This window comes from Triticum aestivum, chromosome 1A (assembly GCF_018294505.1).
Source record: "Triticum aestivum cultivar Chinese Spring chromosome 1A, IWGSC CS RefSeq v2.1, whole genome shotgun sequence".
Classification (NCBI taxonomy): Eukaryota; Viridiplantae; Streptophyta; class Magnoliopsida; order Poales; family Poaceae; genus Triticum; species Triticum aestivum.
The window spans coordinates 294,527,703-294,555,349 of NC_057794.1; the positions used below are offsets into that span (position 1 = coordinate 294,527,703).

The window sequence follows — 27,647 nt, forward strand, 5'->3', positions numbered from 1 at the left end:
CGTCGTCGTTGTCGTCGTCGTCGTCGTCGCTTGCTTATCTTAATCTTAATGATGGGTTTGCAAGTCTAGGTCAGCTCGCTCGTTGCTTATCCGTATGCCGGCGCGGGGGAGCGGGGCCCGCCCGTGCTCCCCGAGCACCCACTACCCTGTCTATCTAGTCTACTATATCTAGAAGAAAAAAGAAAGGAAATTAAAGCGCATTCTCGAGGAAAAGCGCATGCAGACGCAATAGACATGTTCCTCCGAGGCTCCGACGAGACGTCCGCCTCGCCACGGGCTCGCAATCCATTGGTCGGAGCAGTTGGGCGCACATGGCTCGCTCGACCCACCTCTCCCGCTAACAGACGAGCCATGCCGCAATCCGTAATCCAGCGGCTTGATTTCGTGCCTCTGCTTTTGCTTTGCTTGCATGGATGCGCAGAAAGCCAGAGAGCAGTCGTACTATAGTAGTGGCAGCAGGAGTATCCAACTGCACAGAGGCTCGGAACCTGGATGCTAAACTGTTTTCTGCTGCTATGTGAGTTTGCTTACACAAGCAGCACTCATGCATACACTTTCTTCTTGCTAGGGGAATCTTGGCCTTTCGCAATAGTGTAGTGTAGTATACATGTTGTTAGCAAACCGCACATACGTTACGACGTTACGTACTGGCTGATGTATTTATGCTCAAGGATCGGCAAATCAAACTCTTCTCCCATTTTACATCAGCTAGACAACATGACAGTGTGTATCTGAAGCTTTTTTCCACCTCCAACACCATAATCGACTGCTACAAGGTCACAATGCAAAGATACTACTGATACAAGTGGTTTAGTGTGCTGTGGAGAAGACACTGCTAGAAATCTCCTCCTTCATAATAGATCTCCCTCCGTTCCTAAATATATAAGTCTTTTTAGATATAGATATTTCTACTCTCTCCGTTCCTAAATATAAGTCTTTCTAGAGATTCCAACAAATGACTACATACGGAGCAAAATGGATGAATTTACACTATAAAATATGTCTACATATATCCGTATGTTGTACTCAATTTGAAATATCTAAAAAGACTTGTATATTTAGGAGCGGAGGGAGATCTATTATGAAGGACGAGATTTGCAAGTACCTCCATCCGTCCGGTCCGACTCTCTTTCACTCCCAGCCGACTATGGCAGGCAGCTGGTGTCTTCCTGGATGGTTTGATATATTCAGTCCACCAGCACCCAAGCAAGCAAACTGGAAAGATAAAAACACAGAGATGGCTAGCCACCAAAACCAAAATGGACAGGCCCCCACGAGGGATGGCCTATCACCAACAACCGCCACCGTCGTACCGGCTGTCTGATGGATGGACGGACGGACGGACGGACGGCGAGGAAAGGATCATGCTCCAGCCGCCCCTCTCTAGCCCAGTGGAGAGGAGTGGTGGGGTCTTTCGCAATGCATGCACCACACCGGCATCTCACTCTCGGAACCTGTCGCAATTTCTGGTTGCTTACAGACCATCTTGTGACAGGCCTTATTTACCTTTACATCCCTCTTAATATATAGGCATAGAGCAGCCAATTCCTCAAAAAAGAAAGATGTGACCATACCTCAAGTAAACAAAAGCAGACCAGTTCGCTCAAAAAAAAAAAGGCAAAACAGCTGAATTGTTGTATGCGGAAAATTGTATACTGTTTCATGCGAATTTCCCAGCCACTGAATCGCCTGGAGCTGCAGCTTTGCAGATAGGCGGACAACGCAGTGCACGAGAATCCGAGTCAGGATGGCACTGGCTGTAGCTGTCTATCTCTGTCCAGTCCACTATGTTCCTCCTGATTCTGCATGAATCGTACAATCGCCACTGTACCACAATAAGTCTGATATCACCATGGCTTAAGAATAGAATAGTCACGTCCATCTTTTGATCCAAAAGAGATCTTGGAGGATCGCGTGAGATCAATGGATAGCATGGATTGGACGATCAAGATGGGGACATGAAGGATGGTTTCTCACCACTTCCATAAGGCGGATTTTGTTTTTCCCTTATGTTTAGCTAGATTGGAACGGTGCTCAAAGGCTGATAAATCTGGGTCCCCGGCTCTGATCCACAACTTCGTCGCCTGCAATAGCGCTGTCATCAGTGACTGTTAACGACTCTATTACAGTACCACTTTTGTGGACATTTATCATGCTGATAGAGACTGTTTGATTCACTGCCAAATTTTACTTTCCACGGTATGCGCTTGGTCCACCATCAAAGTTGTGTTGTGCCGTACCTTCCTAGCCATAAAATCTGCCTGTCATACTCCTTTCCCCTCACTTCTCGACTAAATTGTGGTGGAAGCATTCTTATCCAAAATAAGTTTGGTGTCATGCACTCTGCCACGATTAGGCGGCAAAGAGTAGTAGCCCACCACACACCCATGGAACTGGAGAAGACGGTAAGGGTTAGTAGGCACTTAATCTAGTATAGGCCTTTGTGCTATGCAACTAGGGCATCTGTCTAGTATCCGTGCATATAGCTGAACAATTGAGAAACACATGGTGTCTAACCACAGAAACAGCTTCAATCTTAGAAACCAAGAAATCCTAGCTTTTGTTTATTCTAACTCTAATCAAGCAAAAATTAGAAGTAACACGAACCAAGCAGAAGTTTGATAATGGATGAATGACAGAAAGTAATAGGGTGGAAACTTAAAAACCCTACAATGTGGAATCATAAGTCACAGTGATGTAACATTAAGCTTTAGTATTTCAATAGTACTTTATACTCATAACAAACTTCAATCCTTCAACTGTTCGTCGCACACATATTGGTGAAATCATAGCAGCAGCGCTCCTTGGTTATTTTGTGATTTATTTAGTCCAATGTGCAATTATGTAGTTTACCACACATAGTTACAAAATAAATATTGAAGATGCAGAAGAAATAGCATGCAATCGATTTCTGCCAATTTGCAAGCAGGAGCTACATGCACAGGGCTGCCCTTTTTTTCAAGCAATCTTAATTTAAATACTGAATTTATTGCATTTAGTTAACATAAGCCGATAAAAATGGTTTCACATAAGCATATTGAATTTCAATTGGATCACCTCCAGCTAGGAAGCTACAGACCTACAACAGTTCCATTATAACATTATCTAAATCCAAAAAAGAAAATGTAAGTGCCTGCGGAAAAGTAGGGAAAAGATAAGATAAGGCACTTACCTTCACCAATCGACAATGATACGTCAACTGAAACTAGTGGAAATGTAAGCCCAAGGGTATCGCACCAAATACCTTGTCCCCTAGATAGCTGGAGCCAGGATTTGATGGACCCTGTATCACACTATGGTAGTTCAATCATACAAGCAAGCTTCAAGTAATGAGAAGTATATATCAGAAGACTGTACATAAGCTTGATTTTGTTTCACATTTTCCTGTGACCAATCATAAAAGAATAAATTCATAATTAAAACAGGAGAATCTATTATGCTATTAATGAAGTAGAAGAGCAAATTTAATAAAAAAAAATCTTACCCGTCATTTTAACTTTGATCTGTACCTACAGCAATGATTTCTCTTCATGAAAAACTGATATAACTACAGCCCCAGTAAGTAAAACAAATTCAGGAATAAACTGTGACTAGGACATAATTGACGAGTATCATTTTGTCCACAACTTTCAGCAACAGTATATCCAATAAAATAAGCTATAATAAAAAATACATAATATCCAAATTTGCACTATTGCCTAATGTTGAAATCCAACTACAAATGACATTATTTGGTAGAAGGATTAAAAAATATCAACACTGATGTATTTTTCAGCTCTTTATTGCTTGACAGAGCACAAGTTCCTCTCCAGCTTTGATACTGAGAGTCCATCCACAATCATTTATTTGAGCCTCAATTACACAGAGGCGTAGGATATGTGCGTGGCTGCCATGCTATTCAAGTAACTAGAGTGTTCTTGAATATTTCCTGATTTCGTATGAAATCGAGGTGATAGAAACCAGATTCCTGTTCAAAGAAGATCCACCTGGGATCATCTTCACACATTCTGAGAGTCTGTTGTAGTCATTAAGCAACTGAGCCATTGCTGCTTTTAGAATCGCCATACCAGACACAAAGTTACTGCAACAAGTTACAACTTCATTGTGCATGAGCTCTAGAGCAGTTCTCCACTTCACGGCGAAGTTCTTCACAACCAGCTCAACATCAGCAATTTTTGGGCACTCAGTGTAAGAAATTAGGTCTTCGGCTGCAAAAGTGATAGTCATTTTCTGCATATTCCCAATTTCCCATGAGTAACAAAAATAACATACTTCGGCAATATAGTTTTGTCCAACTTACAAATGTGGTTCTTCACAAATTTAATTAAATCGCCAAAATACTCCATGAGCAATTCATCCTGTAAACCAGCAAAGGTCAAGAAAGTCAAAAGCTATCCATGGGTGTAAATTCAGTCGATCCATTTCCATTTGAGAAAAGAGGCATTATAAATCTGCTGTCTTTATCTTGATAAGGAAACTAACGGCCTAACCATATTCATCTGCCATCTGCTAAGCTGGCGATTTTTTTAAATAATTTGGCATATGATATGCAATGATGATATGCAACCTTCTATAACATTGATCGGATCTTAGCGGACAGACCGATACATCAAAAGCAAAAGTCATGAAGACACTGAGATTAGTTCTATGCCATATTATGTGCATGACTTTTTGATGACACTATTAATTTGATTTTGCAGAATTTTATTTGAGTGTATCATGAAGGCTACAATCAGCCATTTAGTGATTGACACTGAAATCATGTCTAAATGAGATCCCACTGTAGTTCAGACTCCAGCCGGGTTCCACTGTAGTTCCCTAAAATCATGTCAAAATGAGATCCCACCAAAAGTCAAGAAATGCTCTAACATTTAATTTTTTACACCGCGGTTGGCATGGGGTGATAGGACATTTTACCACAAATGAAACCAGGTTACTTTCCAGCTTCTCTTCAAAATATCTCCGCAGTTCTTTTGCTTCTTCACCAGCTTCCTGAAATACATAGGCATGGTAAACCCCAATAGGCTGAAAGGAGCACAAGATGAATAGTTATTTGCATGAAAGCACAAACCTAACCTTCAGGATAGAGATGGCCATGTCACAATTATTCAAAAGAAACAGGTGTTGCAGTTTCTGAGTTGCAAACTTTTCGGCAAATCTAACAAGTAGATCATCAACAGCTAAACGCAACCGTTTCAAGCTCATATCAAGCTACATAAATGATATTAGATATACTATAAGAAAAACATTAAAACAAATCAGGGTATTTTACTGAACCAACAAAGCTATTGGGAGAAAAACAGACACTGGCAAGATGATATTGCTAAAGCAGGAACAGAAATGCTGCTTTCCCTTAAAGACTGTTACAGTATATGTGGATTGCACTAACCCTTTCCATCAGTTCGGAATTTTGGTTGCGTTGGCTAGTGCATGAAGCTTAACATGGTATCAGAGCTAAGGTCTTGAGTTCAAGTCCTTGTTTGTGCAATTTATCTAAAAATTGCCGATGCCCCCCTTTGTGTCCACGTATAGGCCTCTTGAGTCATACGTGAGTTTCGCGCGCCGTCGCTCTCTTCCGGTTGCACGTGTTGACTTGTCTTCCCCGTCACACGTGAGAGGGGGTGTTACAGTATATGTGGATTGCACTAACCCTTTCCATCAGTTCGGACTTTTGGTTGCGTTGGCTAGTGCATGAAGCTTAACAAAGACGTCTTCCATGGTATAAATGATTTTATTGGAACGAAATGCATGTACTTAAGTACATCATATGCACCAACAATCATGAGAAGTCCATGAAATATATATTTTGAATGACGCTACTTAGTTAATCCAAAATTCAATAGAATGGGACACAGGTGCATGATTAAATAAGTGCAAATAGGTGATCAGGGCCATTGACTACAAACATACTGTAGAATATAGATATAGCGCTTTCCAATAAAAATCAAAACATTTATTTGTTTAGAAACACAGCAGATTTGCATTCAAAAATGAAATAAGCTAATGCTAGCAGAATCTGATGCTGGCTATTTATGTAACTGAACTAACCTGACCATCTCCACATTCAGCATTAAGTTGAATAAGAGATGCTGTGAACTCCATGTAGCACCTTACAATGTGGTGTGGATGGGTCCCATCCACCCATGACATTTTCGCATCACATTGGTACAAGCTTTGAATATACATGTCAAACACTATCTTGAAACGTGGCCAGAGATAGATGAGAGCCTGAAGAGAAAAGGACGGGATGCAATTTATTAAGAACAGAGTTAACGGGGCATTCAGAATAAATTGATGCCTCATCACAAACCTTATCCAAATATGTATCTAGACAAGGAAGCCGCCTGTTGGACATAACCAGCTGAAATGACAAAATAAGGGGAAAACAATTTTTGTTATCTTATTTTGCAAACATTTGACGGAGGTATGACACAGTAGATTAACAGGCAAAATCTATTTCATTGAGAAGAACCAACCTGCAACATAAGCACCACTGATGTAGTTTTTAAAGCACCTAAATTTGTGCTATTATAGCTAGGATGTCTGTTGTTATTGTGTCTTACTTGAAACAACTACTTACCGAAAAAGGCTTTCGCCCCGCTTTATATATAAAGCACCGATCAACAAGCACCCAGTACAAACGCACACCACCGCAACACACGCACACACCCAGGGCAGGATACATAGGTGCTGAGCGCAGCAACACCACCCCTAGCACTACCACCACGAAGAGATGAAGCTACGTATGACGAACCATGTGCTCCAAGGCGGCGCCTTCAGGAAGGGTACGACACCGGAGAGCCGCCACTGCCCGATCCAAGGATCAGAGTTTCCCCTGGTGCCGCATGACAGGCAATGAGAGCCGCGACGACGCCTTCAAGAAGGGAACAATCTTCGCCGCCGCCGGTCCGTCCAAAGATAGAACAGGTTTTCACCTCGGCCAACACTCACCGCCACCGAACGCCGCACCCCGGCAACCACGCCGCCCACACGGCCATGGTGACCGGGCAGCACCAAGGCACGGGCTCTGCCCAAGAGCACCGCGCTACCACCACCAGGGCCGCCGCAACGGCATCCAAGATCTTGACACCACCTCACCCAAAACCCACCGCAACCCCAACGAAAGAGACGAGCGGAAGGTCCCACCTTTCGCACCCCCGGGCAGCCCCCGGCGCCAAGACCCAATAGGCTGGCCAGAACTGGCATCCACCGACCCGTCATGCTGCCCCGAGCGCGAGACGAGCTCCGTCCTGCTGCACCATGCACGAGATGAGCTCGATCCTGCAGCACCGGGCGCGAGACAAGCGGTGGACCGTAGCTGGGAGAGGACCAGCCCTTTGATGGGAGTAGCGCCCGGGCAATGAGGAGATGGGGCGAAGGCTGAGACGATCCGAACGCAGACGAGCCGACGCCGGAGAAGCCGGCCGCTGCCGCGGGCAGATCCGTCGTGCCACCATGAAGCCGCCACGACACCGGGAGGCCACCACCACCGCACCTCCCCACGCCGCCGCCCACAGCCGGAGCAACGGCCACGCCCGACCGCTACCCTACCCGCGTCACCCGGCGAGCTCCAAGCGCCGGAGCCGCCGAGCACGCACAATTGGGTGCCACGCGCCGTCGGCCGACCCCCAACGCCAGATCCGGCCAGCACACATCGCCACCACCGCCACCAACCACGCCGTTGTTACCTCCGTCGAACCGCACGGAGGTCCCAGCCGACCGCAGCCCAAGCCAACCGAAGCCGGCACCAAGGAGCAACAAAAGCCACCGCCAGATGCAGTCGGCCGCCGCCCCCGCCACCACCACGCCTCCCCTATCCCCACCAGCAGCAGGGAGGAGACGATCGTGGGCCTTGTTGCCCGCAGCCCCGGCCAGCCAACGGCCGTCGGCGCCAGACCCGGCCAGATCTGGACGCGGACGACCCCCGCGCCACCACCCAAAGGACGCCGCCCCGCAGCCACCGCGCGTCGACAAGGAGCTAGAGCGCCGCCACCCGCTGCCAAGCAGAGGAACGGCCGCCCCGCCCGCCCGCCAACTCGCCGCCAGGCCCCGCGGCAGCCTGACGCCCCCGCGCGCCGTTCGGACCCTCGTCCTGCGCCGCACGCGGCGAGAGGGAAGAGCGCCCCGCCGCCACCTATGTCGGCTGGGCTTTGCCCGGCAGCGCCGAGCGGCGGCGGCGGGGGAGGAAGGCCGGAAGGGGAGGCCCGAGCTGCGGCGGCTAGGGTTTGCCCCCGAGGACCCGAGACTTCTTTTTTTTCTTCTTGCAGGTATTGTATATCAAATAACTACTTTCACTCTGGAGTATAGATCTACATTAAATTCTGAAGGATAGCAGAATAGTATACCTCGTTAAAAGTTAAATGTCTCAACTTTGACAAAAGTTGGTTTCATATCACCAAAGAAAGCAAAGTTCATATTCCTGGTAAGAACGATAATGTTGAAATTACTACCAGTTATGCATTTATTTATGAGTGTCTAGGTTGTACTTGAGTATTTTTTTTTCTTAGCCATGAGATCTCCATGATCCCCTATTAATTCCAGGTTTAACAGGAAAATTATGTGGATGGAAATTCATGTACTCTCAACTCTCAAGGTGAAAAAACACTCGAGTACCTATTAGCACCATTTATTTACATATAATGCAATCGTCGATTTTTCTGTTATCTTTAGATTGAATAGTGTTGGGGGTTGTCTGGACTCCAGGTTTTGTGTTGACCAAATTTTCATATGTGAGGGCATTGCTTCGTGCTCCCACCAATGTCATCTAAGAATTGGGTGTCTGATAGTTGGTATGGAAAAACAAATGTAAGGGTTCTGTTATTTCTTTAATTGATTCCAAAGTGGTTTGCTTTAGCGAAAATAGTTCTGAACAAATAATGAAATATGGAAATGTGGATGTCGCCAGACATGCATCATCATTAAACCGAGTATACATGTGGCTTGCCTTGTGCTATTGGACGTATGTGATTGGTCAATTTATTTTGTTTTACTCACTCCTTGTCCGTATTGTGCGGGAAGAAAAAACGGAGACATAAGTTCTGTTTTCCTCCCTAGCAAAGGGAAAATAGCAAATACCTTCCTACCTGGTGCTTTTTAGTTATGCAGATCATGAGCATCAGGCATATTGCATCATGACTATTTGCAAGAGTAAGCTTCATGTTTTCATCAATTACTGCAAAAGGTCCTGAAAATTACAAGGATAAAGAAGGTTGTGAGGTTTTGCAACATCATCTGAAGCATATGCCTTATGAATTATGATGCTCCACATTAAATTTGGGCTGTTAGCAATAGGCGGCTAAATAGTAACTCATGTGGCTCCTGTGATAGAAGCATCGACTTCCACCGGTGATGTGCAGATTGGCACACCGGCACCGGCTCAGATCCGCCGAGGTGGACATCAGAATAAGAGGAGCAGCTAAAGGTGTATTCACGGAAGCGAGCGTCGGCTAAGATCTGTACTGTGCCAAGGTGGACAGGAAAGCAAGAGGAGTAGCTAAAGGTGTATTCACAAAAGCGAGGTGAGGGTGTTGCACATCAGGGGAGCAACTAGATCAGCCACAGGAGTCAGTGGCCTTAAGGAGAACTACTCAAGCAACAACAGGGATACCAGAGAAGAGGTATGGATTTGATGTCAGTGATATTTGAAATTATGTTTCCTATGAAGCATTATCTCCAGCTCACAAAGCATGTGTTGCTTCTCTTTAGTCTGTGTCAATTCGGACTAACTGGAATAAGGTAAAGGAGGACTCAAAGTGGCGGGTGGAAGAGCTAGAGACTTTGTGTAAGAACAAGACATGGGTACTAACACCCCTTCCAGCAGGAAAGAAGGCAGTCAGCTGCAAGTGGGTATACACTGTGAAGCAGAATGCAGAAGGAAAGGTTGAAAGGTACAAAGCAAGGCTTGTGGTGAGGGGATGTAGACAGACATACGGCACTGACTACGATGAGACCTTTGCTCTAGTAGCAAAGATGAACACTGTGAGGATTCTGATCTCTTGTGCAGCAAATTTCGAGTGGCCTTTACACCAACTCGATGTGAAGAATGCCTTCTTTCATGGGGACTTGCAGGAGGAGGTATACATGGAGATTCCACCTGGGTTCTCGATTCCTGAGACTGTTGGGAAGTTATGCAGGCTAAAGAAAGCTCTTTACGAACTGAAGCAGTCTCCAGGTGCTTGGTTTGATAAGTTTAGACGGGTTGTGTGTGACATGGGGTATGGACACTCTAAAGGGAAAATGACCATCCTTGCAGTTTATGTTGATGATATCATTATCACCGGCGAAGATGACATAGAGATAACAAGGTTAAAGGGGTGTCTGAGTAAGGCATTTAAAGTTAAAGATCTTGGTCGACTCAAGTACTTCCTTGGTATAGAAGTGGCAAGGTCTAGAAAAGGAATAGGTCTTTCTCAAAGAAAGTATAATCTGGGCCTCCTCTGTGATGTTGGCATGTTGGGTTATCAAGCTGCTTCAACCACAATTGATCAAAACCATAAATTGACTGCCCAATCAGGTGATCTGGTGGATAAAGAAAAATATCAGCGATTGGTGGGAAGATTGTTATACTTGTGTCATACACGACCAGACATTGCATTTGCAATAAGTGTTGTGAACAGATATATGCATGAACCTAGAAGTGAACATCTCGAGGCAGCATATAGAATCCTGAGATACTTGAAGGGTTCTCCTGGGAAAAGACTGATATACAAGAGTCATGGACATCTAGTGTTTTTGTAGGAGGAAATCTAGTGTCTTGGAGAAGCAAGAAACAACCTGCTGTTTCCAAATCAACTGCAGAGGCTGAATAAAGAGCCATGTCTCAGGGATTGAGTAAGTTGTTATGGACAATAAATCTATTAGAAGAGTTGATGATATTGAAGACCAGTTGTATGAATGTATGGTGCGACAACAACTCGGCAATTAACATAGCAAGCAACCCAGTTCAACATGATAGAACCAAACATGTGGAGATTGACAGATTCTTTATCAAAGAAAAACTAGATGCTGGGATTACCAAGACAAGAGTATGTGAGTTCACAACAACAAATTGCAGATTACTTGACTAAAGGACTGGGAACTAGAAAATCCAGTTCAGCGTGTGACAAGATGGGAATGACATATATCTATCCCTTCTTGAGGGGGGGTGTTGTAAGTGTGGCCCATCCTGTTGGCCCATGTGGCCCAGGCCCATCCGTGACTGACCTAAAGGGGATGTGTTCATCCCTGTTATCCCCGAGCGCTGCAATACGAGAGAAAGCATATGCTGCTGCTGGTACGTCTCTCTCTCATCCCTACATATAGTAACCATTGTGTGTTGTGAAGGTATTTACAGGATGTTCAATATTGGCATAAACATATATAATTGGCATAAACTGTTATGACCGGCATATTAGGGGCTTAGCCCAGTTAATTGTGGCCCAGCTTATCTTATCATTATTAGGGGCTTAGCCCAATTATCTTATTAGGAGGATTACATAAACTCGTGTAAGGACCCGTTTTGGGATTAAGTAAGAAGCAATCATATTTGCTCGGCTTCCTTAGGGAGCCGGGAGACCTAACCCTAGCCGCCGCCCCTGCTCTCTCTCTCTCTCGCGCGCGCGCGCACGCACGCAACGACGGCGCCCCAGTGCCAGCGACCACGCCTTCCTCCACGCCATCCCTCCTTCCACCCCTACAACCTGAGACCACGCCCTGGTAGGGATCCGGTTCCTACCAATTTGGTATCAGATAGCTTCGGTGCGATCATGTCCTCGCCGCCACCCACCCCTACCCTACCGCGACGACCGCTCTGATGGCCACCACGGCCAGCGCCCCGCTCATGCCGGTGCCGGTTACCTCCGCCGCGCCCGTTCCCGTCGTCTTCACCCCGGAGGAGATGACGGCTGCCATCCGGGATCTCACCCAGGCGGTCACGGGCATCTACACGTTCCTCGCAAGATCCTATGGGCCGCAGCCGCCTGTGCCCTTCGCCACCGCCCCGCCGCCGCAGCAGCCGCCATCCTCGGCGACCCCCATCGCCGCCACCATGCAACAGCTGTCGGTGGCAGCCGCCACCAGCGACGAACCCCAGCGCCTCCACCATACAACGGGGGCAACAGCTGCAGCCGCCGCCACCGGCGACCGTGGCCCTGGGCATCCCGATGATGGGCCCGGGGGTGCCCATCCACCAGGTCCGGTTTCCCCCGTCGCTGTCTCCGTTACCGGCCTGGTTCGCTGGGTCCCTTGAGCCGGTCTACACGATGGCCTCGGTCGGGCCGCATGTGCTGCCCCTCCGGCGACGAACCCGGCCATGCAGTTTGGCAGGTCCTCGGGCTCCGCCGAGCCCTTTGCCAGCGTCGATGGGCCCCTGTTCCAGGGCGGCACCCTGAGGCCCGCCTACTCGGCCCCGTCATCCTCGCTGCTCCGTGCTGACGAGGCGCACCCGCCCGTCGTCCACGTCCAGACGCCACTGAGATTCTCCAAGCTGGAGTTCGCGACCTATGACGGCACCGTCGACCCCTTGAATTGGCTCAACCAATGCGACCAATTTTTCAGGGGACAACGCACGCTCGCGTCCGACCGCACCTGGATCGCCTCGTATCATCTCCGAGGAGCCACGCGGACGTGGTACTACGCCCTCAAACAGGACGAGGGCGGCATGCCACCATGGGAGCGCTTCCGCGATTTGTGCCTCTTGCGCTTCGGTCCGCCTATACACGGGAGCCGTCTGGCGGAGCTTGGGCGTCTTCCGTTCCTCACCTCGGTGCAAGACTTCGCCAACCGCTTCCAGGCACTAGCGTGCCACGCCCCTGGCGTTTCGGCTCGTAGCGGGCTGAGCTCTTCGTCGGCGACCTACCAGACCACATCCGCGTGGACGTGGAGATGCGCGGGCCATAGGACCTCCAAACGGCCATGTACTACGCCCGCGCGTTCGAGCGTCGCGCGGTGCCCATCCAGCAGGCGCCACCACCCCGGGCCGCTGGGCCGCCACCCTGGCCGAAAGTTCCTGCGCAGGGTCAGCCTGCCCAGGCTTCCGCGGCACCCCTCGCCGCGGCTGCGGCACGCTCGTTCCGCCGGCTCACCCCGGCCGAGCAACTCGAGCGTCGCCGCCAAGGGTTGTGCTTCAACTGCGACGAGCCCTACGTACCGGGCCACGTCTGCCCACGACTCTTCTACCGGACGCAGAGGTGTTTGGCAACCGTTGATCTTTCCCGCCTTCCAGCTCAAGGACGAGCTGTTTGTGCAGGCGGGGAGAGATGTTATGACCGGCATATTAGGGGCTTAGCCCAGTTAGTTGTGGCCCAGTTTATCTTATCATTATTAGGGGCCTAGCCCAATTATCTTATTAGGAAGATTATATGAACTCGTGTAAGGACCCGTTTTGGGATTAAGCAAGAAGCAATCATATTTGCTCGGCTTCCTTAGGGAGCCGGGAGACCTAACCCTAGTCGCCGCCCCTGCTCTCTCTCTCTCTCGCGCGCGCGCACGCAACAACGGCGCCCCAGCGCCGGCGACCACGCCATCCCTCTTTCCACCCCTACAGACCTGAGACCATGCCCTGGTAGGGATCCGGTTCCTACCATAAACATATATAGCCACTAAAAAGAGGAAACATGAGGCAAATAAGTAAAAAAGAAAACAAAAGACTGCACCTTCAAAAACTTGATAAAACATCGACTCTTCGCGAAAGAATGCTTTGATAAAAATATACCTGAAAATTTTGTTTTACAGGAACCATCAGCACCATTACTGTGCTCAGATTAAATAGATGGATATTCACGTACTCAGAGCTAGCAGTGTCCATCAGAAGCTTTTGTAGGCTCCTAAAAATAACCTCATATGGGTATTTCAAGGAATTAGCTTCAGATATACAAGGTACCAAGCCAGGCTGATCAATCTCCTGCAAAGTGAGGTAACAATATGGCCATGAATCTGCTGCAAATACAAAACAAATGTGCAATTCTGAATACTCAACTACACCCTCTGTTCCTAAATATAAGATGGTTTGGCAGTTCAATTTAAACTGCTAAAACGTCTTATATTGAGAAACAGGGGTAGTAGTTAACAATAATTATGTATGTACCTTCAAAATGTTTGATCGTTCACCTAAAGAAAACATGAAACGATGATTTCTCAGTTGCTCTCTCCCCCTTGGTATAAGGTCTAGGACATTGGCGTCATATCCAATCACATCAGTGGATACACCAATATCTAGCTTCAAACTCTCCAATGATTCTAAGTACACACGAAAATCTTCACTCAGCACCTATTGGAGGGGGGTGGGGGGAGGGGGCAAGGTAATTAGCATGTATGGCCAAATCAAAAAAGAATAAGCTAAGTTAAAATTTTAAGCAACATATACAGCACAGTAGCTGATATAGCACAATTCTGGTGACAGATCACCATAGATTCCACAAAGCAAGACAACAAAACACACCATGAAGCTTCCATAGATAGCAATTGTCAAAATATTCACATACCATATTATGAAATCATGATCGTGCTTTTATGAGTGAGCAATGAACATCAAATGGTGGTCTATAATTTAAGAACCAAGAATCTTATTAGGTCCAATGTGTAATGTGGGCACAGTTGCATCTATACTCTGACCATGGCGAACAAGATAAGAGACCATACAAGCAGACATATCATCATTGCACTATGTGAGTTCAGGTGGCTATTTAGAAGGAACAATGTATCGACATCACAGCAGATAGTCATTGTATTAGTAGTTACGTGACAATGTAATTTAGATGTCTGAAAAGGACAATTCGATTGACACCACATAGAGAAAAAAGGTAAGAGGCAAGTCAAGGACAAGGAAAGGATGAGAGGAATTGATGAATGTTGATGCCAAATGAAAGGAAGCTTGGTCCATATTGCCAGAGTCGCAACTACATGTAGTTCTGAGCATGCAAATTTCCATCTGAATGTTGATATTTCACTAAATTAAAATCCATTCATCAAAAGACAGACAATCAAAAGCAATCGGAGCCTCAGCCTACTGCCATCTATTTCCACCAGAATTCCAACCATGAGGCCTGTCATATTTCATCACCAGCCAAAAGTCATATGTTCAACATGTATGTTGATCTCCCAGTACCTAATAGCTCAGGCATGACACGATAAGTCTTGAAAACTCTCTTCATACTCCTCAGCCAATCATGTAGTCATGGACAGACATGGGAAAACATATTTTCTCTCAAAAAAGAGTGGAAATAATTTCACACAGATTTACCTTGTTCATTTTATCAACATATGCTGCACAGACATCATTATATGTCTCGATTCCATGTTCTTTAAGAAAGAGAACAAGATACCTGAGAGAACCATGCAAGCAATAATCAGCTCCTGTAGGAAATTATCAGAATGCTTACGGTATCTTGCATATGCAACAGTGACATGACTAATTGAAATAAAGCAAATGATGATGTCATGTTGTCTTGTTTTGTTCATTCGTGCAACGACAGGACTAAAGAAGCTAAATTAACTGAAAAAATATACTCCTTCCGTCCGGAATTACTTGTCGCAGACATGGATGTATCTAGACATATTTTTAGTTCTAGATACATCCATTTCTATCCATTTTTGCAACAAGTAATTCGGGATGGAGGGAGTATATCACAGAAAATAATGCTTCCAACTTCTAAATTTTATGAACTTCATCGTAGCAAGTGGCTGTTTATTCTGTGTTTCTTGTTGTCTTTAGCAACCTCAAATGATTTTCCTTACCCCTATCCACTTAGTTCAAAAATCAAGCATGAACTGACTTTAAGAAAAACAAAAATGCATACAGCTTTCAGGCACATATAGTCTAACGTGAATGAGAAGAGTATAGGTACGATTCTTCATACAACCAGGAACATAAGATCTAATACCATGAAGATAACTATTGGGTAGAGAAGACAGAACAGCTAGATATTCCATAGACATTTAATTTTCCACCATGTATACCTATACTTCTGAAGCAAATTTTGTTGAAGTATCTGGATATTAGTTCCAGGCTTTCTCATGGAAGAGAATATCCCAATGACATAGGCGGACACCTGACAAAGTAAATAGTGGTAAATAAATGGTAAGCATCACACCAGTAGTAAATATTTTACAGTAATCAACAGAGGCAAGCAAAATGTAAGAACACAAACAGATTTCTGTTAGCTTGAAAACCAGGGCATAAAGCAATCGTTAATCTATATGAGTGCATTCTTAGGTAACCTTTGATAGTGCCTTTTTCCGAAGCCTTTCCAGTTCTTGCTTAATATCTTTCAGAGCTTTTGATGCATTAAGCAGTGGATCAACTTGAGCAAATCTCAACTTTTTGCTCAACATGTTTAGGCTTTTGATATAATCATCATTTACCTGCCAAAAGGAACTGGAATAGCAAGTCATTGAACTTATTATATTCGTGCATCAGCAAATATGTGATTTAGGAAAGCAAAAGGAGAATGATGTTTCTTTGAAAAAGAGAAACATCTTAAATTCCATTTATTGGGTGGCTTGCTGGTTCCAGTATGCTACTAGATCCATGATGTTTTCTTTGAAAAGGAAAAACATCTGATGGTCTATGTTGTTTTCTTTGGAAAAGGGCCAACACCACATCTATAGAAAGCTTAAACAGCGTCGTACAGATGTTCAACAAAACTTTTAGTGCGTAAAGAAAGCATTGGAATTGCCAACTTAGGCACAGTTTGTGGTTGCTCAAATATGATGTGATGAATTTATTTATAATCTACTGTAGAAGAATAGGAACGGAAGCAGGAAAGGGTGGTTAGTCAACCAATACAACAACAATGAAGCCTTTAGTCCCAAACAAGTTGGGGTAGGCTAGAGGTGAAACCCATAAGATCTCGCGACCAACTCATGGTTCTGGCACATGGATAGCAAGCTTCCACGCACCCTTGTCCATAGCTAGTTCTTTGGTGATACTCCAGCCCTTCAGATCTCTCTTTACGGACTCGTCCCATGTCAAATTCGGTCTACCCCGACCTCTCTTGACATTACCCGCACGCTTTACCGTTTAAATAGCCAACTTTTCCTACTTTTGTGCCTATTTTTCTACAGCAGATTATAGAGTAAGTTCAGCGCAACACAGTTCAGCTGCCACAATCGAACCTTAGAATACAACTACTACACAGAAAACCAGGTAATGTTGGCCAACAATTACGAAAAGGCTGCAACTAAAAAGCATTAACCAAAACATACATAAGAACTCCTGCTAATTCCTTCAAAAGGATACCAGCATACCAGGGTTCAATTTTGTAATGAAAATATGTGCATATCGGAAGGCAGCTTGAGGACAATCTGCGTGTCCAGGAGGGGTGCAATGTTGTTCATGTATTGGACGAGGATAGCAGCATCAGCAGATTGGATAGGTTGTGTTTGAGCTACAGAGCCAAGTTGGACACTCAGGGAGAATCAGGAAATAACAGGATTCGGATAGTCCAGAAATACTAAGAAAGAGTGTACCAGGTGGTAGGGAAAGATATATTTAGGGAGCACAGTTATACTAGGAAAGATCTAATGAATTGGGTCGTGTGTAGGAAATGTCAAGACCAAAGCATCCAGCATATGAGAATGCTCATATTCTTTTGACGCAAGCAGTAAGAAACAAATCTCTGTACACTATCATTTGATCCTCTAGTTCACTTATCCCAACATATGACTACGTAACCACCACCACCACCACCCCCCCCCCCCCCCCCCCCCTTCAACCATGCTGTCTAGCCGTCTTCACTGCGGTAAGAAACAATGTATGTTTGTGGATCCACGAGACCACAACTTTCTTTCTGCACAGCTTGGCATTCATTACTCATCTAAACGGGACAAAATAGATGAGCAAACAACAACAATAAAGCCTTTAGTCTCAAATAAGTTGGGGTAAGCTAGAGCTGACACCCATAAGAATCTCGCAACCAACTCATGGTTCTGGCACATTGGATAGCAAGCTTCCACGCATCCCTGTCCATGGCTAGTTCTTTGGTGATACTCCGTCCTTCGGATTCTTCACGGACTCCTCCCATGTCAAGTTCAGTCTACCCCGGCCTCTCTTGACATTATCTGACGCTTTAGCCGTCCGCTATGCACTGGAGCTTCTGGAGGCCTGCGTTGAATATGCCCAATCCATCTCAAACGATGTTGGACAAGCTTCTCTTCAATCGGTGCTACCCCGACTCTATCACGTATATCATCATTCCGGACCCAGTCCTTCCTTGTGTGGCCACACATCCATCTCAACATGCGCATTTCCGCCACACCTAACTATTGAACATGTCGCCTTTTAGTCGGCAAACACTCGCCGCCATACAACATTGCGGGCCGAATCGTCGTCCTGTACTTGCCGTCTAGCTTTTGTGGCACTCTCTTGTCATAGAGAACGCCAGAAGCTTAGCGCCACTTCATCCATCCGGCTTTGATTTGATGGTTCACATCTTCAGCGATATCCCCATCCTTCTGCAACATCGACACCAAATACCGAAAGGTGCCCTTCTGAGGCACCACCTGCACATCAAGGCTAACCTCCTCGTGCCTAGTAGTACTGAAACCGCACCTCATGTACTCGGTTTTACTTCTACTAAGTCTAAAACCTTTCAATTCCATATGAGCAAACCAAAACAAAAATCCATATGAATATCAATAATTTGATTGAAACTGAGAACAGGATAAGAATAAGATATACTGGATCGTCCTAACTATTGAAGATGATAGTGATGGCCTAGTGGGGTGGTGCTGAACTGAGCATTTAGAAAAAACCATTTTTAGTGCACTTCACCCTTGAACAATCATGTCTAACTAAAACGACAAATATTAGACAGCACATTAACATACAGAGTAAATGGTACAGCAACTGTTTATCACATGCACTGATGCACACATATACTCTCATCTACATGTGCTGATGTGCATGAAGAAAAAATATTGAAGTCACTGGCTCATAGCTACTAAAACTGTCAAGACTTGCAGTGTGGAACAAAAGAATTCAAAAGTAACCTATCATACTGGAAAACCCCCGCATCAAATTGCAGAGTTGTTGTTAGATGCTTACCTCTCCATCAATTATAGCATTCACCAAACCAGGAGGAGCGACAATTTCTTCGACAAATGCTGCAAGCTTTGTCTCAGCCAACTGTACAGCATAAGCTCCCGTATCAGCCCATTAATATTTACTGAACCACTAAAGTAAACATTATGAGTGCATCAAGTATGCTACTGCTGCCAATTAATATTTTACCATTCAATTTTGTATCACGCCAAAACTAAACTTCCGTGTAACTCTTGTTACTCGTAAAGTATTTTGTTAAAGTGAAGAATTTCTGTACCTATATGAGATTATCGCGCAGTCTCAGTAAAAGCCTAACAGGATTGTCCTTACCTTCCGGTTCTTCAGCCTCACACCCAAGTCCAAGGATTTCTCGTGGAGACTTCTAAGTTCCGAGCTTAAAGAACCAATGTGAACCTGTCATGCAACAAGACGTAATTTCAATAATATGATTATGGTCACAAGCTGGTTGTGTGGGAAGCTGGGAGCTAATGTTGGACATCTATTTGCAAATTGTATCACAAAACTAAAAGTTTTAGGGAGCACACACTTCCCCGTCAGGTATGGCCACCCAAGCCTCACCAACCCTCTCCATTTCAGGTCTACTTTGTTGATGCAAGGATTCCTCCCCCTCCAAACGCTGTTGCAAGCCAACACCTGTGGTGAGGGCAAGGATGTCGGTGTTAAGCTTCATGCACTAGCCAACGCAACCAAAAGTCCAAACTGATGGAAAGGGCTAGGCAATCCACATATACACTTCAACACCCCCTCTCACGTGTGACGTGGAAAGTCAACACGTGGATAGACTCAGAGGTATGGCTCAAGAGGCCTATACGTGGACATAGTGATAAGAGGGGGCAGCAGCAATTTTTTGGATAAACTGCGAAAGCCAGGACTTGAACTCAAGATAGGCCCTGATACCAAGTTAAGCTTCATGCACTAGCCAACGCAACCAAAAGTCCGAACTGATGGAAAGGGCTAGGCAATCCACATATACACTTCAACAGTCAGATCAGGGGCAGTGCTGACAGATGGCAACAGTTATTGTGTGATACTCGCCTTGCCTAGCGCTGCCTCACTAGTACCACATCCATAACAAGCACTCTCACTTTCTCAGGCTTTCAAACTTCAGTGCGCTGTGAGCTTACGATGGTTATCATCTAATTGATCAGCTAGTAGTATGGCAATGACAACCCATTTGTCCTGCATTGTCCGGTCAAGTACCAACCCAAAGCCAGGTTAACAGGATTCCCCAGATAGTCTTCTTCCACTAGTGATTGCTCGTTCTGAGCTCAGCGATCTCTGCTCCCAACTCCAGAGGAACTGAAAGAGTGGCAACTAGATGGCAAAGAGTGCATGACAGCCGGTAAGCCTCGTATAATGGCAAAGGACCATGAAAGAATGAACTTCTCAGATCCCACAAATATGGTAGGCGACGGCAACCACAACCATTTGCTGCAATATATAAGTGGGATTGATGGCAAGAAGGTTCATTAGAATGGGCAATCATATGCCTAACACTGGATTAGCGAGTTCTAGATGCACTCCCTCCCCTTGGACCTCCTCTTTCTCTATCATTGTTTTCCCTTTCCTCTCTTTACCATGAGGCATTGAATGAGTGGCAACCAGACCGCAGAAGGCTTGGTTGTAAGTCGCGCAGCGTGGCAAGGCCACGGACCAGCAATCTAAAAGGCATGACGGACAATGATAACCACGGTTGTTGAGCATCAACCAATATACTGAGCCAATGTATTGCCAATCAGAAAGTACCCACCATGTGACAGCATGGGTTAAAAGCATCATGAATCATGGGCAGAAAAATGAATCCGAGACTGCATTGAGAGATATTCATATTGTACTATGCATTCTTCTCTATCTCTCATATTTCTTCATTTGTAACCCCCCCCCCACCCCACCCCCCACCCCACCCATGCACACACACACTCAATCCTGGTAGTACTGAATTGCAACGCTGGGCCTGCCCCACCTAAGCAACATAGAGTTCAGGTGGGCACTGGGCTACTTTGACACGTAACAGGTCTCGTGTATGACCAAATAAATTCTGACAGCCTATCAGTTTAATACAACAACAAAGCCCTTAGTCCCAAACAAGTTGGGGTAGGCTAGAGGTAAAACCCATAAGATCTCGCAACCAACTCATGGTTCTGGCACATGGATAGCAGCAAGCTTCCACGCACCCCTGTCTATGGCTAGTTCTTTGGTGATACTCCACTCCTTCAGATCTCTCTTTAGGGACTCCTCCCATGTCAAGTTCGGTCTACCCCGACCTCTGTTGACACTATCCGCACGCTTTAGCCGTCCGCTATGCACTTGAGCTTCTGGAGGCCTACGCTGAATATGCCCAAACCATCTCCGACGATGTTGGACAAGCTTCTCTTCAATCGGTGCTACCCCAACTCTACCCCGTATCTCATCATTCCGGACTCTGCCCTTCCTTGTGTGACCACACATCCATCTCAACATGCGCATCTCCGCCACACCTAATTGTTGAACATGTCACCTTTTAGTCGCCAACACTCGGCGCCATACAAGATTGCGGGTCGAATCGTCGTCCTATAGAACTTGCCTTTTAGCTTTTGTGGCACTCTCTTGTCACGGAGAATGCTAGAAGCTTGGCGCCACTTCATCCATCCGGCTTTGATTTGATGGTTCACATCTGCATTGATAATCCCCATCCTTCTGCAGCATTGACCCCAAATACCAAAAGGTGTCCTTCTGAGGCACCACCTGCCCATTAAGGCTAACATCCTCCTCATGCCTAGTAGTACTGAAACCGCATCATGTACTCGGTTTTAGTTCTACTAAGTCTAAAACCTTTCGATTCCAAGGTTTGTCTCCATAGCTCTAACTTTCTATTGACCCCCGTCTGACTATCATCGACTAGCACCACATCATCCACAAAGAGCATACACCATGGGATATCTCCTTGTATGTCCCTTGTGACCTCATCCATCACCAAAGCAAAAAGATAAGGGCTCAAAGCTGACCCCTAGTTAGTCCTATTTTAATCGGGAAGTCATCAATGTCGCCATCACTTGTTCAAACACTTGGCATAACATTATCGTATATGTCCTTGATGAGGGTAATGTACTTTGTTGGGACTTTGTGTTTCTCCAAGGCCCACCACATGACATTTCGCGGTATCTTATCATAGACCTTCTCCAGGTCAATGAACACCATATGCAGGTCCTTCTTTTGCTCCCTCTATCTCTCCATAAGTTGTCGAACCACGAAAATGGCTTCCATGGTCGACCTCCCAGGCATGAAACCAAACTGATTTTTGGTCATGCTTGTCATTCTTCTTAAGCAGTGCTCAATGACTCCCTCTCATAGCTTCATTGTATGGCTCATCAGCTTAATTCCATGGTAATTAGTACAACTTTGAACATCCCCCTTGTTCTTGAAGATTGGTACTAATATACTCCGTCTCCATTCTTCCGGTATCTTGTTTGCCCGAAAAATGAGGTTGAAAAGCTTGGTTACCCATACTATCGCTATGTCCCCAAGGCTTCTCCACACCTCAACGGGGATACAGCCTATCAATTTAATAAAATTTGAAAATTAAACGTTCAAATAAGCAGTCACGTCATGCTAGCTAAATCCCCACACTTTACATATTGACATGTATGAAATCTCAACAGTTTGCTTATGACATCAACACCATACATATTTTCCCTCGGAGAAAAAGCTAACCTACTGCAACAGAAAGGTTATCAAATAAATAAGGACCCTACATGTACTAGATAGTAATCAAGAATATACCTGAAATCCACTAAGAAGTGATCCTATTTGAGATAAAACAATGTCACAGTCATGAATCTGATCATGCAACAGAACTAGGCTGTCATTATCTTTTATATAATCCTGTAGACATGAAGAAAGATCCTCTTAAGATCTAGATATTTCCATGCAATTTTGTACATAAAAGTTTAGAAACGTATGGATTGAAATATGCAAAACATCACGGCACAGCTATGTTGAAGATTAAGAAACTATGCAAGAGACCTTCCCTTGGTAATTTCATACATTATAGGAACCACATACTAGTTAGCAAAATATAAGTCACAACACATGGCCCAGACTCATTATAAGTATCAGAATCAATACCTTCTAAAAAATGGTATCATGCCATGTCTAAGCACTGGCACTAATTGTAAATCCTACTTCCCTAGGTCTGTTACACAAAACTTTCTATCACTACTGGTTTGTGACCTTTGCTATGTCCATGTCTACCTGCTAGAGCTTTGAATTGAGTTCTTGAGTAACATGAGAGTCATTCATAAGAGAAAAGCAAGCATCAGTAGATGAGTCATTTTGAACAGATGAGATAGCAGTCCATTGTTTTAAAGTTCAAAACAATATGTGGGTAAACGAAGCTAGGAAAAATATAGATTTAGCTTGTACCATATAGCAAGCAAACAGGACAACAAAGACTCAAAACAAGTTTAATCATGCTCTGCTCAAAGAAAAACTGGCTAGAATCATATCATTAGAAATAATATTTTTCCTAACTCCTCAGTTTGCTGCCATAAACATTGAATCATTCAAATTCCTTCTCTTTCCATGGAATATAGCTCCAGCAAGGAAAATGTAGAATATTTCTAGTCTAAAGAAACAATCAGTAGTACCATGCAATAATCCAATATCCAACGCTTTGGAAGACACACATGTGCCGCACTGTGTGTATAGTTTTATTAGCAGATTGGTGACACAGCTGAAGCTTGCAGAAACACATACTTGAATCAGATCCTGTTCAATATGGCCTAGGTTGCCTTCCACCATGGTTGCCATGTCACGCTGTTTTTCACCGTTGGCTAGAATACTTATTAGCACCTGGAAAACAGCACAGAGAAGCGTATGACACTTGATATTATCATATGAAAAAAGAAAGATCGTGCTTCTAAGAACCTGGGCAGTGTATGTAGCGGTGGAAGCTAATTAATGGCGCATAGCCTAGGTCTCATTTATTTCAGGATTTTTTTTTATTTTTTTATTTTTGTAAAAAGAACATCAGACATCTTTCGGAATGGTAAGGAAATCGGATAACAGGCATTTGGTGGTCCAAAATATAGGATACATGTTAAAACCATCAATAACAAATAAAGACGCTACATACACTGCGCCATTAATATGCAATCAGTACTTCATCAAGTAAAAGTTGCAAATTGTGCAGTCATTAATAACTAAAAATCGTTAAAGTGCAATACTCCAATGGTAAGAACAGTTAATTCAGACCATTGTTATATGGAAATGGAGAATGTGGATCAGTGGGCTTTAGACTCACATCATAGTTCTTGTGCTCCTCAAGTTCCTTGTCCAGCCCATCCAATGATATATCCTTGCTGTTCCAGCAAATAACCAACAATGAAGATTCCATAACTGAAGAAAGTAATCTTCTCTCGCACAAACAAGCAATGCAACACTCTCGACTACAGCAAATATGTTTAGCTAAGGTAACAGGGGAAAAATCATAGTGTCCTACTCCTATACTTTCCTTACAAGCATGCATTGTAAGCTAATGGCATTGCTCCACGGAGCCCAAAGCCTTTGATATACAGTACCTATTTCATCAACGCTACTAGGGTGGTAGTACCTTAACGCATCTTCATCAAAGAAAAACCCACCAAAGAACTCTTCGTATTGCTGTTCCTGGACCCCCGTCATGCAGCTGTTTGCAGTTCCTGTAATAATCGCCCTTCTTTTAGTTCTTGCAAGAAATGGTGAATAAATAACTGATGCAGATTCTGTCATGGGGTAAACTGCATTTCTCGCCTGATACTCAGCTGAGTTAATAAAAATTACAGAAGAATCACCCAAGGCTGAAACATAGTCTTTTTTTTTGCGGGATAAGGCTGAAACATAGTCGAAGACGCAAGGTTTAAAACAGTTGGGACCCTAATTTTGTTCTGAAATAAAAAACGGCTCTTGGTAGCAGTAGTTCGTATATTAATTATTAACAGTGGATCAACAGGATATGGATAAACTGAGACCCACGAAGAGCGGAGATTTGGTCGGATTCGATTGTTAGCGGCAAGGAAAACGAACAAGAACCCAAACGGATTAGGGCATTCTCACCAACAAAAGGAATCGCGCCCCGACGGATCTCCACTGGCCAATCCAGCGGCGGGGAGGGGGAGGAGGACGACTATCAGGAAGAGCTCCCTGGCGTTGCTAGTGGGAGGAAACTAGGAGCGGCTCGGGCCAAGAGGTCGTGGTGGCGAGAGAATTGGGGCGGACGAACAGGCGGGGAAGCCCGCCACGCGTGAGGCTGAGGACCTCGCCCTGCCCCCACGCTCCGACTTCCTCGCTCCGCCGCGGAATCCATCCCGAGCGGCGCTGGGACCTGGGGGGGGGGGGGGGGGGGGGTCCAAGGAGCCCTCGCGCGACGATCCCGGCGAGACCCTAGTGAGCAAAATCGCGATTAGCGCATTGCGCCGGGAGCAGGGCCGTGGCACTTTTCAGCGGGAAAACTTTTTTTTTGGATCATCATCGCCGCCATTTATTAAACGAAGCTAGGAATGTCGTAAAACTTCAGAACGTACTCTAGGACACAGAAAACCACACCTTACATAAATCATCACCTAAACCTGCTTTAGCTAATTTATCGGCGGCACGATTTGCTTCACGGCTCCTCCACGACACCTTCATTTTAGTGAACTCCTGGAGCATATTTTTTTATTTCCTACACAACAGGCCCGAACATAGAGAAATCTCTTTTGCTGCTAGAGATAGCCTGAACAACAGCCACGTTGGCCCTGTTTGGATACTCTAACTTAGAAATTAGAGTTAGATTCTAACCCTAAACTAGTCCTTAATTAATTCTAACCAAAGAGATGTTTGGATGGCAGGGTTAGATTAATAATAAATGGTCTTTCTCAATCATTTGGCTACTTTACACCCTATTTCCTGCCGGATTTGGCAGAGCGAGCCATAGCCGAGGCAGACGGGGACGCGTCCGGCAAGGAGCCGCGCTGGCCTCTCGCGTAGCCCACCGACCGAATATGTCGTCCCTGGCCGAGGCCGGCGGGGACGGGCCGTGCAAGGAGCTGCTTACCGGCGGGTGGACGGGCCGCGGGGAGACGAGGGGGTTGGAACGGGAGGATAGGGCGGGGCTGCTTACCGGCGGCGGACGAGAACGCGGATACGACGAGGCGCCTTCACGAGCGGTGCGAGAGGGAGGAAGGGAGAGGACGAGAAACTTCGAGGAAGTGGGGAGGGATCTGCTGCAAGGAGAATGAGAGAAAAAGATGTTTTTTAGTGGTCCCAAGGAGAACTAACCCAAATAAGCACCTCTTGAATTGATTAGATTTTTTGGATGAGTTAGATGCATCCAACCCAAACTAACCCTCATGTTTGGATATTTTTGGGTTAGTTGAGTCCAAACTAACCCAAACTAACTCTAACTCGTGGAACCAAACAGGGTCGTTATCCAGCTCCGGATGGAGCCTTTGCACATTGATTTCAGCTGCCACTTGAATTGCCCTTTTGCATGCGAGGGCTTTAGCAATCTCGGGGCTCACCATATTCTTGTAGGAGTGGCATGCAGTAGCCAAAAAACCACCATTGTGGTCTCGGAGAACTACTCCAGCCCCTCCCCTTTCCCTTTGGATGGACAGTGCCCCGTCAGCATTGGCCTTCACCCACCCGGCCTCTGGCGCCTCCCATCTGACCTGAGCCCTCTGCTTCGGCTATGGTGGCGAATGCTGATGGACCTACTTCCACTCCTCCGTGAGAGCCACCACCCGGCGAGCAATCGCTGGTGGATCCTCAATGCGCTTCCCTTCACTGGTTTCATTGCGCGCTGGCCACAGAGTGTATACAACTTGGATCACCAATGACCTCTCGTCCTCATGAGCAACGAGAAGCCAATCCAGCAGCCACCGATTGAGTGCACTCTGGGAATCAATTTGACAGGGCGGGATCGCCACCCTCATTCCCATTTCTGAGCACAGCCTCTTCCAGAACAAGGCCGAGTGCGGGCATCTCCAAAAACGATGGAAAATGGTCTTGTCTCGACCGCAAGCAGCACAGAATACACCAACTTTGATGCTCCTCCTCCGCAGCTCATTCCCAACAGCAAGGCCATTCCTCATTAAGCGCCACATGTGTATCTTGGCCTTCCCCAGAGCATCCGAATCCCATAGAGCCAGCCAGCTTTTGTGATTACTCACAGATGAGGACTCTGCCTTATTGTGCCTTGCTTTGTTCATCTCCATCCGCAAGTGGTAGGCCGAGCGGACCGTGAACTGTCTGTTCTTCGTATAGTTCCACGCGAGGCAGTCCTCAACGCCTAGCCCACCCACTGCAATTTGTTTGATATCTCGAGTTGTTGGGTTTCGTAGTAATTTCAAAAAATTTCCTACGCGCACACAGGATCATGTGATGCATAGCAACGAGAGGAGAGTGTTGTCTATGTACCCAACGCAGACCGACTGCGGAAGCGATGACACGACGTAGAGGAAGTAGTCGTACGTCTTCACGATCCAACCGATCAAGCACCGAAACTACGGCACCTCCGAGTTCGAGCACACGTTCAGCTCGATGACGATCCCCGGACTCCGATCCAGCAAAGTGTCGGGGAAGAGTTCTGTCAGCACGACGGCGTGGTGAC

At 45.7% G+C, this 27,647-nt stretch overlaps 2 protein-coding genes across 2 annotated transcripts; one reads left to right on the forward strand and one right to left on the reverse strand.

Annotated features, from left to right (window-relative positions):
* Positions 1 to 3,794: 3,794 nt before the first annotated feature.
* LOC123046696 (vacuolar protein sorting-associated protein 52 A) lies at positions 3,795 to 24,700 on the reverse strand. The gene is made up of 19 exons (XM_044470112.1): positions 24,630 to 24,700; positions 24,321 to 24,378; positions 23,774 to 23,869; positions 22,799 to 22,900; positions 19,349 to 19,432; positions 19,022 to 19,102; positions 16,195 to 16,338; positions 15,934 to 16,025; positions 15,218 to 15,299; positions 14,063 to 14,245; positions 13,764 to 13,879; positions 13,632 to 13,690; positions 9,084 to 9,184; positions 6,311 to 6,361; positions 6,049 to 6,228; positions 5,077 to 5,211; positions 4,918 to 4,992; positions 4,301 to 4,358; positions 3,795 to 4,208 (listed from the first exon to the last, which is right to left on the reverse strand). Exons 1-19 carry the CDS (start codon positions 24,698 to 24,700, stop codon positions 3,907 to 3,909), a joined length of 2,070 nt encoding a protein of 689 aa, XP_044326047.1. The 3' UTR covers positions 3,795 to 3,906.
* On the forward strand, positions 6,985 to 9,050 carry LOC123046687 (formin-like protein 16). Its single transcript, XM_044470101.1, has 2 exons — positions 6,985 to 8,267; positions 8,551 to 9,050. Exons 1-2 carry the CDS (start codon positions 7,369 to 7,371, stop codon positions 8,618 to 8,620), a joined length of 969 nt encoding a protein of 322 aa, XP_044326036.1. The 5' UTR covers positions 6,985 to 7,368; the 3' UTR covers positions 8,621 to 9,050.
* Positions 24,701 to 27,647: the final 2,947 nt, after the last annotated feature.